Consider the following 13144-nt stretch of genomic DNA (forward strand, 5'->3'; position numbering starts at 1 on the left):
GTGGAGGCATGCTGGAAGTGTGGAGATTTTTCTTCTTCATTGCCCAGTTAATACAGAGGTGTACAAGATGGTGGGTGCTTCCACTGTTTGGCCCAGGTTTGCCTGTCTCCAATATTCATAATGGGCCTATTTCTATGGGCCTATTGTGTACTGGTGTCATGGCATTTGGGACCAGCTTAGGGCCCAAAATAAATTAATTAAAACGATTACATTTATTGCTTAGTTGTAGTTTATTATTTTTGAGTGATATCTAGTTTAGTTGTAGTTTGTGTATGATGTCTTGTTTAGTTGAGTGTGGGGATGGACCAATGTTTTACCGTTATGCTATGGTTCATTTTGTCTTGTTAATTTTTCTTATTTTGTTCTGGTAAGATATGGTATGCTTTTTCCAGGATGTAACTCAGGATCAGTACAGGATAAGTAATGTAATGTATGTACACAGTGACCCCACCAGCAGAATATTGAGTGCTGCTCTGGGGTATAATACAGGATGTAACTCAGGATCAGTACAGGATCAGTAATGTAATGTATGTACACAGTGACCCCACCAGCAGAATAGTGAGTGCAGCTCTGGAGTATAATACAGGATGTAACTCAGGAGCAGTAATGTAATGTATGTACACAGTGACCCCACCAGCAGAATAGTGAGTGCAGCTCTGGAGTATAATAGAGAATGCAATTTATTGGATAACTTTGTCTTGTATTTTTATTTGTTTTCCTAATAATAGTTGCTTCACTTTAGACTTCATTGCCCTCATCTTGAAACCATAAATGACAGGATTGAGGATGGGTGGAACCACCAGAAACTGCAGAGACATAAAGACTCTGAGCTCAGATGGTAAATTGGTTGGAGGAAAGCGATATAAAAGGATCTCGAAGAACGTATCAATAAGGAAGTTTACTATGGTGATGAGATGTGGAGTACAGGTCTGCAGAGCCTTCTCCTTAGTATCTTTGGTGGATTTCATACAGACCCTGATAATCCTGAGATAAGAATAAAATATCAATAAGAAAGGTAATCCAAGCACAGCTACAGTGATGACAAGTCCATAGACATTGTTGACTGATGTGTCTACGCAGGAGAGTCTCATCACTGCTGAGTTTTCACAGTACATCTTCACGATATTGGTGCCGCATAATGGAAGTCTAGCTGTCAGTATTATAAGGATGGAAACCAGTGTGCTCGGATATAACCAGGCTCCTAGGACCAGCTTAAGGACTATTGACGGTGTCATTATCCTGTTATAATGCAGAGGGTCACAGATACTCACATAGCGGTCATAGGCCATGGAGGCCAAGATAGTCATCTCACATGACCCATAGGTATGGATGCAAAATATCTGTACCAGGCAAGCAGTATAAGAAATGGATGGGTTCTTCTGAAGCAGGTTTACTAACAGACTGGGGAAAAGGGCGCTGCTGCCAAAGAGGCCATTCATACACAGTACAGATATAAAGATGTACATGGGCTCCTGAAGACTCTTGTGATACCCCACTGTACCAATCACCACACCATTGAGAAATATAATAAGTATATAGCCGATGAAAGCAAGGACCCAGTAGAGATATTTTACTGCAGTTAGTTCCCCAAAGTTAAGCGTCAACACGGAAGGTGAGAATGTAATATTTTCCATCAACAGCATCTAAAACGATATAATGATAAGGCGCTTAAATTTAGAAAAACTTTTTGAAACAATAGTCCTTAAGTTTTTGATGACACCTTACCACTGTTTATCTCACCATGTCATGCACCACTAGATGCCTACAGATGTGCCCAGCCTCACCCTGTCTTTAGATAAGTTAGACAATTTGTCTTATTGGAATAGACCTGCACCTTCACCTTAGTTGGTTTCTCCAACCTTTTTTTCCACTCCCTGGGCCTCCTCTGTTACGGTTTTTCGGATTTAAAGGACTTTCTGTCAAAATCACATACATGTCACAGGGCTCAGCAGTGACATCATAGTCAGCTTTGCAAGCCTTCCACTCCACACCCTCCTCTCTGAATGTGTATGTCAGTATGTTGGGTCACTGATTAGTGCTGATTCCTTGGGAACGCTTGGGTTCAAATATAGATAGACAGATTTTTTTCTCCATAAAGGAGAAGTCCGCCAGGGTGTTTGTGAGGAGGAGACATAATATAGATGTTACATTTGCCCGTCACTGTGCCCACGCAGCACAGCAACCCACAGTCTTTAGTTCTTCTCTGCAGCTGACGGATGCTCCGCTCAGCCAGTTGGTACCGGGGTTGGGACCGTGCTGCAATCACTAATAAGCTAAATGGACTAAATCCAACCCTTTAGTAAGAAAGCGACATCCAGCAGGGTTCAGGAGCCCGGCGATGCGTGAGCACCAGGTCCGGTAAGGGTGCTGTCTTTGGTTCCCCCAACCCCTTGGACATTTCCTATAAATACAATAGTTAGATATAAGACTTTATTTTGCTAGAGATGCCTATCAGCAGTATGATGGCTTCGAGGTAAGTACTGTTGCTTTTCTGCACTGGTGTTCTGGGTTAAAAGGCCCCACTTAGATACCCATCTCTGTGAATGGCCAGTAATTTCACCCCAATCATCACTGAAGATTAGAGATAAGGTAAAGATGGACACATCTGTACCATGAAATGTATGGACACTTAAAGGGAATCTGTCAACCTGAGGTGCTGACAGTGTGTTGTAGCTGGCAGCCCCCTAGTGAGCATGGTACTATTTGGTAATTTGTCAGTGGAATGGAGTATGCACAATCTCAGGTCTCCTACTGTACGAAAGAGTCAGAGAGGAGTTGTGGCTCAGTGTTTGTGCTGCACTCTGACATGCCTCCCCACTCCTTCATCCTCCCTCTTCTTCATGAATGATCTGTGCTTCCCGGCCTCATTCTTGCTAATACAGTCAGCCACTGTCGCTAAGTGTTTATTTCTGTCATAAATTGCCCACAGAGGACTGATCTGCAATCAGATATAGTTGACTCTTCAAGGTTAACTGTTTTGGAGCTGTTGTATAAATCACAACTCTGGGGAACTAATGTTTTCTTTTTTTTCCTGGGTTCGATTCTTCTGATGGAAATAAAATATAGTTATTTGTTATTTTTTACCATAATTGAACTTTGAACTATGATACCATAATGAGAAAGAAGAAAATCATCATAAGAATTGAACCCAGGAAAGAACATTTTTTGGTTTCTAGACAGGTGATGACAGTTCATGTCTGATATGAACACTCAGCGACACTGGCTGACAGCATAAGTGAGCAGAAAGCCGGGCAGCAGAGATTATTCATGAAGAAGAGGGAGGAAAAATTAGTGGTGAAGCGTGCCAAAGTGCAGCACAAACGCTGAGCCACAACTCCTCTTTGACTCTGGGGTCTTCATTACAGTAGCAGACCCCAAATTGTGCATAATTGGCTACATGGACAAATTGCCAACTACAGCACTGTCAGGTGCTGACAGATTCCTTTTAAACTAGGGCATCTAGACATATAGGATGTGCTTGTCATCACTCAAATCGGTCCCTGTCCCCATAAGGGCTCACAATTTAATTGACCGACCTGTATGTTACAGTGAGAAGAAACAGAGAGAACATACAAACTCCTTGCAGATGTTGTTCTTGGTGGGATTTGAACCCAGGACCCCTGCACTCCGAGTCAACAGTCCTAACCACTGAGCCACCATCTATAAAAATGTATCTGTTAGTGATAAATGAGCATGCTCCTCCGAGCTTGGTACTCGATCGAGTATTACGGTACTCGATGGTACTCGTTACTCTTGCGATACTCAAGGAAATCTCATCATCCATTTCCTGTCAGTTTGAGCGCTATTTCTCAGCCAATAAACATGCAGGAAACTCTTTGGTATATCCTGCGATGACGTGGGACCCATACATGTCGATAGCAGCGATTGGTTGGCCAGATCAGATGACCCTGCCATATAAAACTCGGCGCTGGCAGTGCTCGCTTCAGACGCATGCTGTGAGAGATCAGGGACAGAGCTGCTGCTGGTCAGGGAGAGTGTCAGTGTAGGATTTAGCGTCCCAGTAGGCAGGGTATATACTAGGAATATAAACAAACAGACCTTTTCAGGGCTTAACAGCTTTTATTAATACTATTACTACAGACTGCTGGCTGGGAGTTGCAGTGCTGCTACCGGGATTTAACCAGCACACTGTGGTGATCGGCTGCTGGCAGAAAGGGGACATTAGGTGTTGCATACACACCCCTAAGAAGTGCTCAGTGTACTCCTTTTCGATTTTGGGGCTGGTGGTCCTGGTGTACTGCACTGTATTGCTGGGATTTGTAGTGCATTCTGCATAGAACTTCACTGCTCATTGTATAGGGGTGACAGAAAGTGTGTACAGTTGGTGCCCATACAAGATAGCACCCCCTAAACTATTGTGTACTACACTGTATTGCTGGGATTTGTAGTGCATCCTGCACAGAACTTCACTGCTCATTGTATTGGGGTGACAGAAAGTGTGTACAGTTGGTGCCCATACCAGATAGCACCGTCAAGCACCCCCTAAACTAGTGTGTACTATACTGTATTGCTGGGATTTGTAGTGCAGCCTGCATAGAACTTCACTGCTCATTGTATTGTGGTGACAGAAAATGTGTACAGTTGGTGCCCATACCAGATTGCACCGTACAGCCCCACAAAACCAGTGGGTACTACAACTATTTTTCCTGATATCTGTATTTCATACGCAAGGCCTATCTCAGTTCCATACTGTGCAGTGTCCATAAAATGGTGAACCCCAGGGGTAAGGGTCGAGGACGAGGGCGTGGGCATGGGGTTCCAAGTGATGTGGTTGCTAGTGACGTGTTTCAGGGCAGGGTGACACAGCAGCACCTGTTGAGGAGGTAGCAGTGGCACACCGCAGATGTCCACTCCCTAGCTTCTTTGACCAACTTACGGGGTCTCAAGGTACACCGTTATTGAAACCGCAGCAGTGTGAACAGGTGATCACGTGTATAGTGGATAATGTGTCCAGTAACTTATCCACCACCCAGTCTTCAACGCAGTCCGCCCATGCTACCCAAGGGAGTGGAACCCTTGCTCCAGCAGTTCAGCCTCCTACCCCACAGCCTGGCCCCTCCAGGGAAAGGAGGGATTAAGATCCACCACCATGCTCCCAGGAACTTTTTTCTGGACCCTTCCCTGAGTCAGAGCAACTGGAGCAGTCGATCTGTCCTGATGCCCAAACTATGCAGCTCATGCAGTCAGTGGGTGATGAGAGTGGGGACTTGCAAGCGGGGTTGGAAGAGGTGTCTGATGATAACGATGAGACACGGTTGTCAGACAGTGAGGTTGTTGTCATGAATGTAACTCAAAGTGAGGAGGAGAGTGAGGAATTGGAGGAACAGCTGGTGGATGAGGACGAGGTGACTGACCCGAGCTGGGTGGATAAGCCTAGTGAAGACTGTGCTTCTGAGGGGAGGCAAGTTCACCCGCAGGACCGGTTGGAAGAGGAAGAGGGGTGGGCAGAGGGAGAGGCAGGGGCAGAGCGAGTAAATCCGCAACTGTTTCACGGAGTCAAACTCCCAAGGCCAGGGCGAGATGTTCCGAAGTCTGGAGTTTTTTTTTTAAAGAAACTGCGGATGACTGACGGACTGTAGTCTGCAACGTGTGCCACGCCAGGATCAGCAGGGGAGCCACCACTACCAGCCTTACCACTACCAGCATACGCAGACATATGCTAAACACCCCACTCAGTGGAACCAAGGCCGTTCAGTGACTGCAAGTCGCACCCCTGCTCCTTCCCCGGTGTCACGTGCTGGCTCTGTCTGTCTCCCTGCCCAGGCCCCAGGCACGTGCGCCTCCCACCCTACATGCACCCTTCACTTCCACTATGCTCCACACCCTCCAGCAAGGTGTCCAAACGCAATGTTCAACTGTCTCTGCAGCAAATGTCCCTTGCCTCCATGTTGGCTACTGCTGGGCCTTAACTGGCATCCATGTTGACTACTGGTGTGCCTGCCCTTTTCTTCATGTTGGCTACTGCTGGGCCTTAACTGGCATCCATGTTGACTACTGCTGACTACTGGTGTGCCTGCCCTTGCCTCCATGTTGGCTACTGCTGATCCTGCCTGGCCTCCATGTTAAATACTGTTGCTCCTGCCTGGCCTCCATGTTGGTTACTGTTGCTCCTGCCTGGCCTCCATGTTGGTTACTGTTGCTCCTGCCTGGCCTCCATGTTAGCTACTGCTGCTCCCGGGAGTTCTCTGTGTGCTCAATGCCATGCAGTGTTTGGCCTCATTTTGGGGAGGGTCACTTTCTTCCTCACTCACTTTTAATGGTTCTCTGTAGAGATGGTCCGAATTGAGTTCGGTTCGGGTTCATACGAACCCGAACCTCAGCAGGTTTGGACCATCCCTAGTTCTCTGTGAGCTCACTGCCATGCTAGGTCTGGTATAATTTTTGAAATGCTGACTGGCTACCGCTTCTACCTTGTTCACTCTGTCCTCACCGCTATGCTGTGTCAGGCTGAATTTTTTGGTGGTTCATGATAAGCTACCTCTGTTTTAATGGTTCCCTGTGTTCTCACTGCCATGCTGTGTCAGGCTGAGTTTTTGGGTGGTCCCTATGCCTACCTCTGTTTTAACCAGGCTGTTGCACGGAATTAGGCATAGTGGTGCCATTGGGCAGCCTCAGAGGCATGCACACATGCTGCCCCTGCTGTTTCCTGTCCATTTCCAATGTGTTTCCATCAATTTCTGAGGTTGACAGGTTTTCACATGACCTTCTCTTTATCCAACTTGAGTCTTCTGTAAAAAAGCTTGAGTCTCCCATTGACTTCAATGGGGTTCGTTACTCGAAGTGAGCACTCAAGTATCGGGAAATACTCGTCTCGAGTAACGAGCACCCGAGCATTTAAGTACTCACTCATCACTAATCTCTGTCTAACAGGTTTAGACGAATATAGGGAGCAAGGCATCAGGCGTTTGTCCAGAGTACCCTACGGTATACCTACACTTCTGTGTTCCACCACTATATCACAGTGTTAGGTACAGTATATAGTACAGATGTAGTCAGGGTTAACATGATCCCTGACGCAACAATTGTGTCAGGGAGCTGTGTTAAGTCAATTAGAGTGTCGAGTTAAATGCGTCATTGTGATCAAGTTAACGCAGGCTACATCTGTATATCTAGCCATAGCAGTATTTTAATTATTCTCTATTCATGGATTGAGTTTTGGGTCCCTGTAAAAATCTATACCTTTTCTACCTCTTATAGATGCTGTAGTGTATAATGCATATGCTGTACATTATAACATATATATATATATATATATATATATATATATATATATATATATATATAGTAAGTGCATCACTGTCTTATAATCCATTACTATTATGTAGCCAAAGTATTGCGGCCACACTGTGACTAGTATCTGTGTTAGAGGAAGGTGAAGGGGGACAGGAATAGCCACACTGGTTGGGAAAAGACTCACATGCCCTATCCTAGCTCTTATCCTATCTGACACCCAACCACTCCATCCAGCTGAAAATAAAGAATAATCTTCGGGCAACTGTATCAATTTGTCCCCACTCTGAAAAAGAAACTTCTTCCTGATTCCACCAATTTTCATGTTTATAGTACCTAGAACTCTCAGCAGTTCTATAAGTATCTACACTTTGTGGGATTCACATATGGAGTTTGATTTATGCCATTACACCTATTGGGGTAGGGCAATCTCTGCCTTTACTGGAAAAAACCCTTTCCTATAGTAATAGCATTCAACATCCCTGACATTTCTAGAGCTCACCTTTGACCCCATCTGTAGCTCTTCTCTATTCTCCAGTCCTACGCAGCAGACTTACAGGTAGAATGTAGCAGCAGGATGTACGGCTCTCTGTTATTCATCTGTAGCGTCTCTGTCCTTTTATACTGTATTCTGAGGAGCATGTGCTTCTTCCTACATCTCTGAGGATTCGTGTCTTCAGGGGGTGGAATAGTTATTGTATATAGTTAGCTTATATTACAGCTGTAGTTGTTGGGATAACTAGGACCAGTGCAATATCAGTAGAAAAATAATAAAGCAAAAGAGCACTGCTGGACTCCCTATCAAGTAATCATGCACTGATTCCACCAGAATAACATACAAGGAATATGCATTTATATATGGTTGTCCACTTTAAAGGGGTAGTTCAACTGGTGCCAGAAAGTGCCAGAGATTTGTAATTTAGTTTTATTAACAACTCTTGTCTTGCAGTACTTATCAGCTGCTGTATGCCCTGCAGGAAGTGGTATTCTTTCCAGTCTGGAGAGCAGGAGAGGTTTTCTATGGGGAGTTCCTGCTGATCTGGACAGTACCTGACATGGACAGAGGTGTCCGCTGGGAGATCTGTGTCAGACTGGGGAGAAAACACCACTTCCTGCAGGTCATACAGCAGCGGATAAGTACTGGAATAAGGGGCAAGTAAGAGATCGCAGGGGGTCCGACCCTCACTGATCTCCAGATTAGCTCTCGATTCCTTTCTTATGAATACAGGTGCGGGTACAGCATGTGACCTGTGGCTCTATTCATTTCTATAGAGCCGTTGGAAAGCGCTGAGGGCTGTACCCAACTCTCTCCGGTGGCTCCATTCATTCTCTATGGAGGCGCCAGAGAGAGGTGAGTAAAGCACTCAGCTTTTTCCAGGGGCTGCATAGGAATAAATAGAGATGCGGGTCACATGCTATACCCACAGCTGTATTAATAACAAAGGAGTCTGGAGCTGATCTGGAGATCGGCAGGGGTATGGAGTCCTGTGGATAGGGGACAAGTTAGTTTGAGGTGGACAACCTCTTTAATGGTTATAGTTGTTTGCCTCAAAGCCGGGGAGAAGGAGTGTGTGGGGGTATAGGAGGTTAGGGGAGCCCCCATGACTAATTATTTCCGCACTGTAATCACATATCAAATCCATAGATGTGATCAAACATATCAAACACATATGTAGCAAAGTCGAGTGTTCATAATACTTGGAGCCTCCCTCCACAGCCTAAGTGGAATGCCCCTTCTGAAGAGCAGACACCTACAGACAACCTGGTGTCACAGCCAGTCATGGACTCGACGAGTATTGGCAGATTTCTCTTGTTCATGAAGGCCGGAGCAGGACTCCATAACCTTCTACAACTTTCAGTAATCACAGCCATGGGATCCTTCTACACCAAAGAGGGGGGCTATAATAATTTACAGTTGGTTTCTGGCATGTTCTTCAGAGAATTGTATTGCAAATTATATGGTGCAATGTCCAAACTACAGGTTGCAGGCAGCTGTGGTGTATCCCACAGGTCCGAGAGTGCAAGAAAGCCCTTGTGCAACTTTTCCTTGCTGGTTGGTAGACAATGGCGCTCATGATGAGGAATATGTAGAAAATATGACACACTGAATGAGTAATGTAGAACCCCTCAGATTAGGAACGGTGCTCCTCAGTAAACTAAGGTCTGCACTGGACGTGGTGTGCTCAGTTATGAGAAAAGTGACTCCACCAGCAGAATAGTGAATGGGGTGGTGTAGCTACCATGAGGGCAGACCATGCAACTGCTATGGAGCCCGTGCAGTAAAGGGGCCCAACGAATCATGGTCTCTCTGCATGGAACATCATGGACAGCAGGCACCCCTCCCCCCGGACTGTGACTCGCATCAACCGCATACACATACTCACCTGGCCCAGTGCAGTCCCCTGGCATTTGTTCCCCCATCTTCCCAGCACATGAGGGATGTCAGTCATACACTGGGGAGCTGGGAGAATGAAGGAACATTGGGGGAAATCGCTAGGCCAAGTTAGTGGAGGGGGGTCTGCTTCCTCCTCCCAGGTAAGATAAAGGAAAACAAGACTCAGGCTGACCGTGGGACAGGGAAAGCCAGTAAGTGAAGAATTTGGGAGTGAGACTTTCCACCAGTAGTCGCAGAAATATGGCTCCTACTCCCTAAATGGGTACATGAATGGGGGGGTGATAGGAGCAGAGACAAAGGGGAAGATTTATTAAGACTGTCCCCATCCCCATTCGCCCCACCCAGACATACTAAAATACGCATGCCGTAGCAGGTGTATATTTCTGCCATGGTTTACACCATGATAATTTAAGAGAAAGGACAACTTCCACAAAATCAATGAAAATGGTGTAAACTACCCCACCACGTTACGGTGGCCTCATACACGGGGCAGTCCTACACTGTACTATGGCCTCTCCATGGCATGAAATACGTCTATGCTCTGGGCATGCAAGATCCGTTTTATACCGGCACAGGTAATTTCACCACCTGGGTGGGATAGGTGGAGTGCACAACCAAGTAGAGGCAGCCACTCCCCCATCTGGAACACAGAAAAAAAGAGAAAATTTGGTCAGCTCTCCTAAAACACCATTCACACAAGGCAGGAGCACATTGCTATGGCTGAAGTTGCAAACACACAAAAACACAAAAAAAAATGCAAATGCAACGTGGTGGGTAGTTTACAACATTTTCAAATGGTAACGAAGAGCCTCATTATTTTTGTGGAAGTTTTTTTTGGCAGTTGGCGGGGGGGGGGGGGGGCTGCTTTTAACAATTTCCATGTCTGTAGTGGGTCTGTATCTTGCTGTTGCGGTGAGCTGTTGCATTTTTTTGTGTTTTTGTGTGTTTGCAACTTCAGCCATAGCAATGTGCTCCTGCCTAGTGTGAACGGTGTTCTAGGAGAGCTGATCAATTTTGTCTTTTTTTTTTTCTGTGTTCCAGATGGGGGAGTGGCTGCCTCTATTTGGTCGTGCACTCCACCTGTCCCACCCAGGTGGTGTAATTACTGTTGCTGGTATTAGACAGATCTTGCATGCCCAGAGCATAGGCGTATTTCATGCCATGGAGAGGCCATAGTACAGTGCAGGACTGCCCCGTGTATGAGGTCACCGTAAAGGGCTGGGGTAGTTTACACCATTTTCAAATGGTAACCAAGAGCCTCATTATTTTTGTGGAAGTTTTTTTTGGCAGTTGGTGGGGGGGGCGGCTTTTAACAATTTTCATGTCTGTAGTGGGTCTGTATCTTGCCATTGCAGTGAGCTGTTGCATTTTTATGTTTTTTTTTGCGTGATAATTTAAGCTCGGTAGGAGGCCATGCCTTGCCGAGAATCACACCAGCTTATCAGAGTAGTGGGGCTTACACCATGGAAAAGCTAATGTGAGGGGGGGGCGGGGGGGCAGCTCCCCCGGGGGAAGAGACACGGGGGGGCGCCAGCACAGAGAGCAGAGAGAGAAGGATCACAGTGGATGAGGCAGCCTGGAAGCGTCCTGCTCTCTGTCAGTGTGGGGAGGCAGGGGAGGATTTTTAGTTGATCAGAGGTATTTTTTTCATACTGAACTGTCTCCTGGCTGCTGTTTAGCTATGATTTGCGCAAAATTGTGGTGTTTTTACTGCGATTTTGCTCAAATCAGGGCTAAACAGCAGCCAGGAGACAGTACAGTCCTGTAGATGGTGAAGGACCTTACCATGTGACTATAATGTCACTGCAGGTCCTGTGCACTATGGTAGAGGAAGAAACAGTCTGGGTATGAGGGTGAAGGGTGCCCAGTCGGGTGGGGGGCAGGGGTGTACAGGGTGACACCAGTCTGGGGTGGGGGAAGACACACGAGAGTGTCCAGTGTCGCAATCTTTCATTTATGACAAGTTCTCTGTTTATAGTCTGTTCCTGGCTTTGGTTTCAAAGATCTGTCAGATAAATCTCTCTGTGTAAACTCACCATAACAATAGCTGTATGACCCATAGCTGCTGCCATGGGGACCAGAGGTTAAAGGGTTATTCCAGAGAAGCTTGTTGTTGTTGTTTGCGAATACATTGCATTTATGAAACTATATTACCCTATTTTCCGGCCTATAAGGCGACTGGGCGTATAAGACGACCCCTGACTTTCAATCAGATTGTCAGGGATTCACCTTATACGTCGGAAAATGTTAACCCCTGCCTGACCGCATTGCTGCTACGGTCAGGCAGGGGTTAACTGCAGCTAAATGAATAAAATAACAAACAGTTAACTTACCTGGGCCCCATTCCCGGTGTCCGTGCGTCTTCTCTGCTCTTTGGCGCAGTCATTGTACATCACACTGGCTGCGCCGGGGATGCCCGAAGCTGTCCTGAGTAGCGAGCGTCTAATCGGAGATGCTCGGCTGCTCAGGAGAGCTTCGGAAGAATGGCAGAGTCTTTGGGAAGCTCCGAAAGTACCCGAAGCCTTTGTCATTCTTCCGAAGCTCTCCCGAGCAGCCGAGCATCTCCGATTAGACGCTCGGCTCCTCGGGAGAGCTTCAGGCACCCCCGGCGCAGCCAGTGTACGTCACACTGCCTGCGCCAGGACCGGAGAAGAAGACGCACAGAGGCCGGGAACGGGCCCAGGTGAGTTAACTATTTGTTTTTTTAAATGGTCGCCCCATACAGTGGGGATGCTTCCATTTTTGAGCCCCCCCACCGAATGGGGAGACCATACCCGGCGTATAAGACGACCCCCAAATTCTGACAAGATTTTTCGGGGTCAAAAAGTCGTCTTATACGCCAGAAAATATGGTATTTTATAATTAATAGCTTAATTTACAAAATAATAATAATAATAATAATAATAATAAAAATATATATATATATATATATATATATTATATATAAAGGGCCCCCTGTGCTTAGTGCACACATAAGGAGGGGTTCCAAATTGAATCTTTGCCTCGGGTGCAGGAGAGCCTAGCTAAACCTCTGCATTATGTACACCAGAGGTACATATTGATAAATGCATGTGCATTTACATCCAGTGAATACAGGGAATGTCTTCTCTATATGGAAGTTTTGCACTTTTTCCTGACCGTTATGTTATGAAGCCTTCTTCCAGTTAGCCTTATGAATGCAGAGTGACCAAAGCAGTAAGACTGCTGCCCCCCCCACACACATTGTAATCACACCCCTTAAGCCACCATCAGAATAGCGAGTGCAGCTCTTGAGTATAATATAGTATGTAACTTAAGAGATAAGTAATATATGTCATAGTGGGTCTCATTTACAAACAAGCCGTCATTTCTAATCTAGTATGCTGTTGTTTGTGTCTGTTTGTTTTTTTTGTAACAAATTTTAAAATGTGGTGCATGCCCTATGAAAATCTGGAAGGTTTTTCAAAGGACATAACGAAACAAATATCGAATCCCATTGAAGTCAATGGAATATGCATG

At 45.9% G+C, this 13144-nt stretch overlaps 1 protein-coding gene across 1 annotated transcript; it reads right to left on the reverse strand.

The window, feature by feature from the left end:
* Positions 1-680: 680 nt before the first annotated feature.
* On the reverse strand, positions 681-12039 carry LOC138794039 (olfactory receptor 52D1-like). Its single transcript, XM_069972806.1, has 3 exons — positions 11980-12039; positions 2807-2938; positions 681-1643 (listed from the first exon to the last, which is right to left on the reverse strand). Exons 1-3 carry the CDS (start codon positions 12037-12039, stop codon positions 681-683), a joined length of 1155 nt encoding a protein of 384 aa, XP_069828907.1.
* Between the last annotated feature and the right edge of the window lie 1105 nt (positions 12040-13144).

This window comes from Dendropsophus ebraccatus, chromosome 5, assembly GCF_027789765.1.
Source record: "Dendropsophus ebraccatus isolate aDenEbr1 chromosome 5, aDenEbr1.pat, whole genome shotgun sequence".
NCBI classification, from domain to species: Eukaryota; Metazoa; Chordata; class Amphibia; order Anura; family Hylidae; genus Dendropsophus; species Dendropsophus ebraccatus.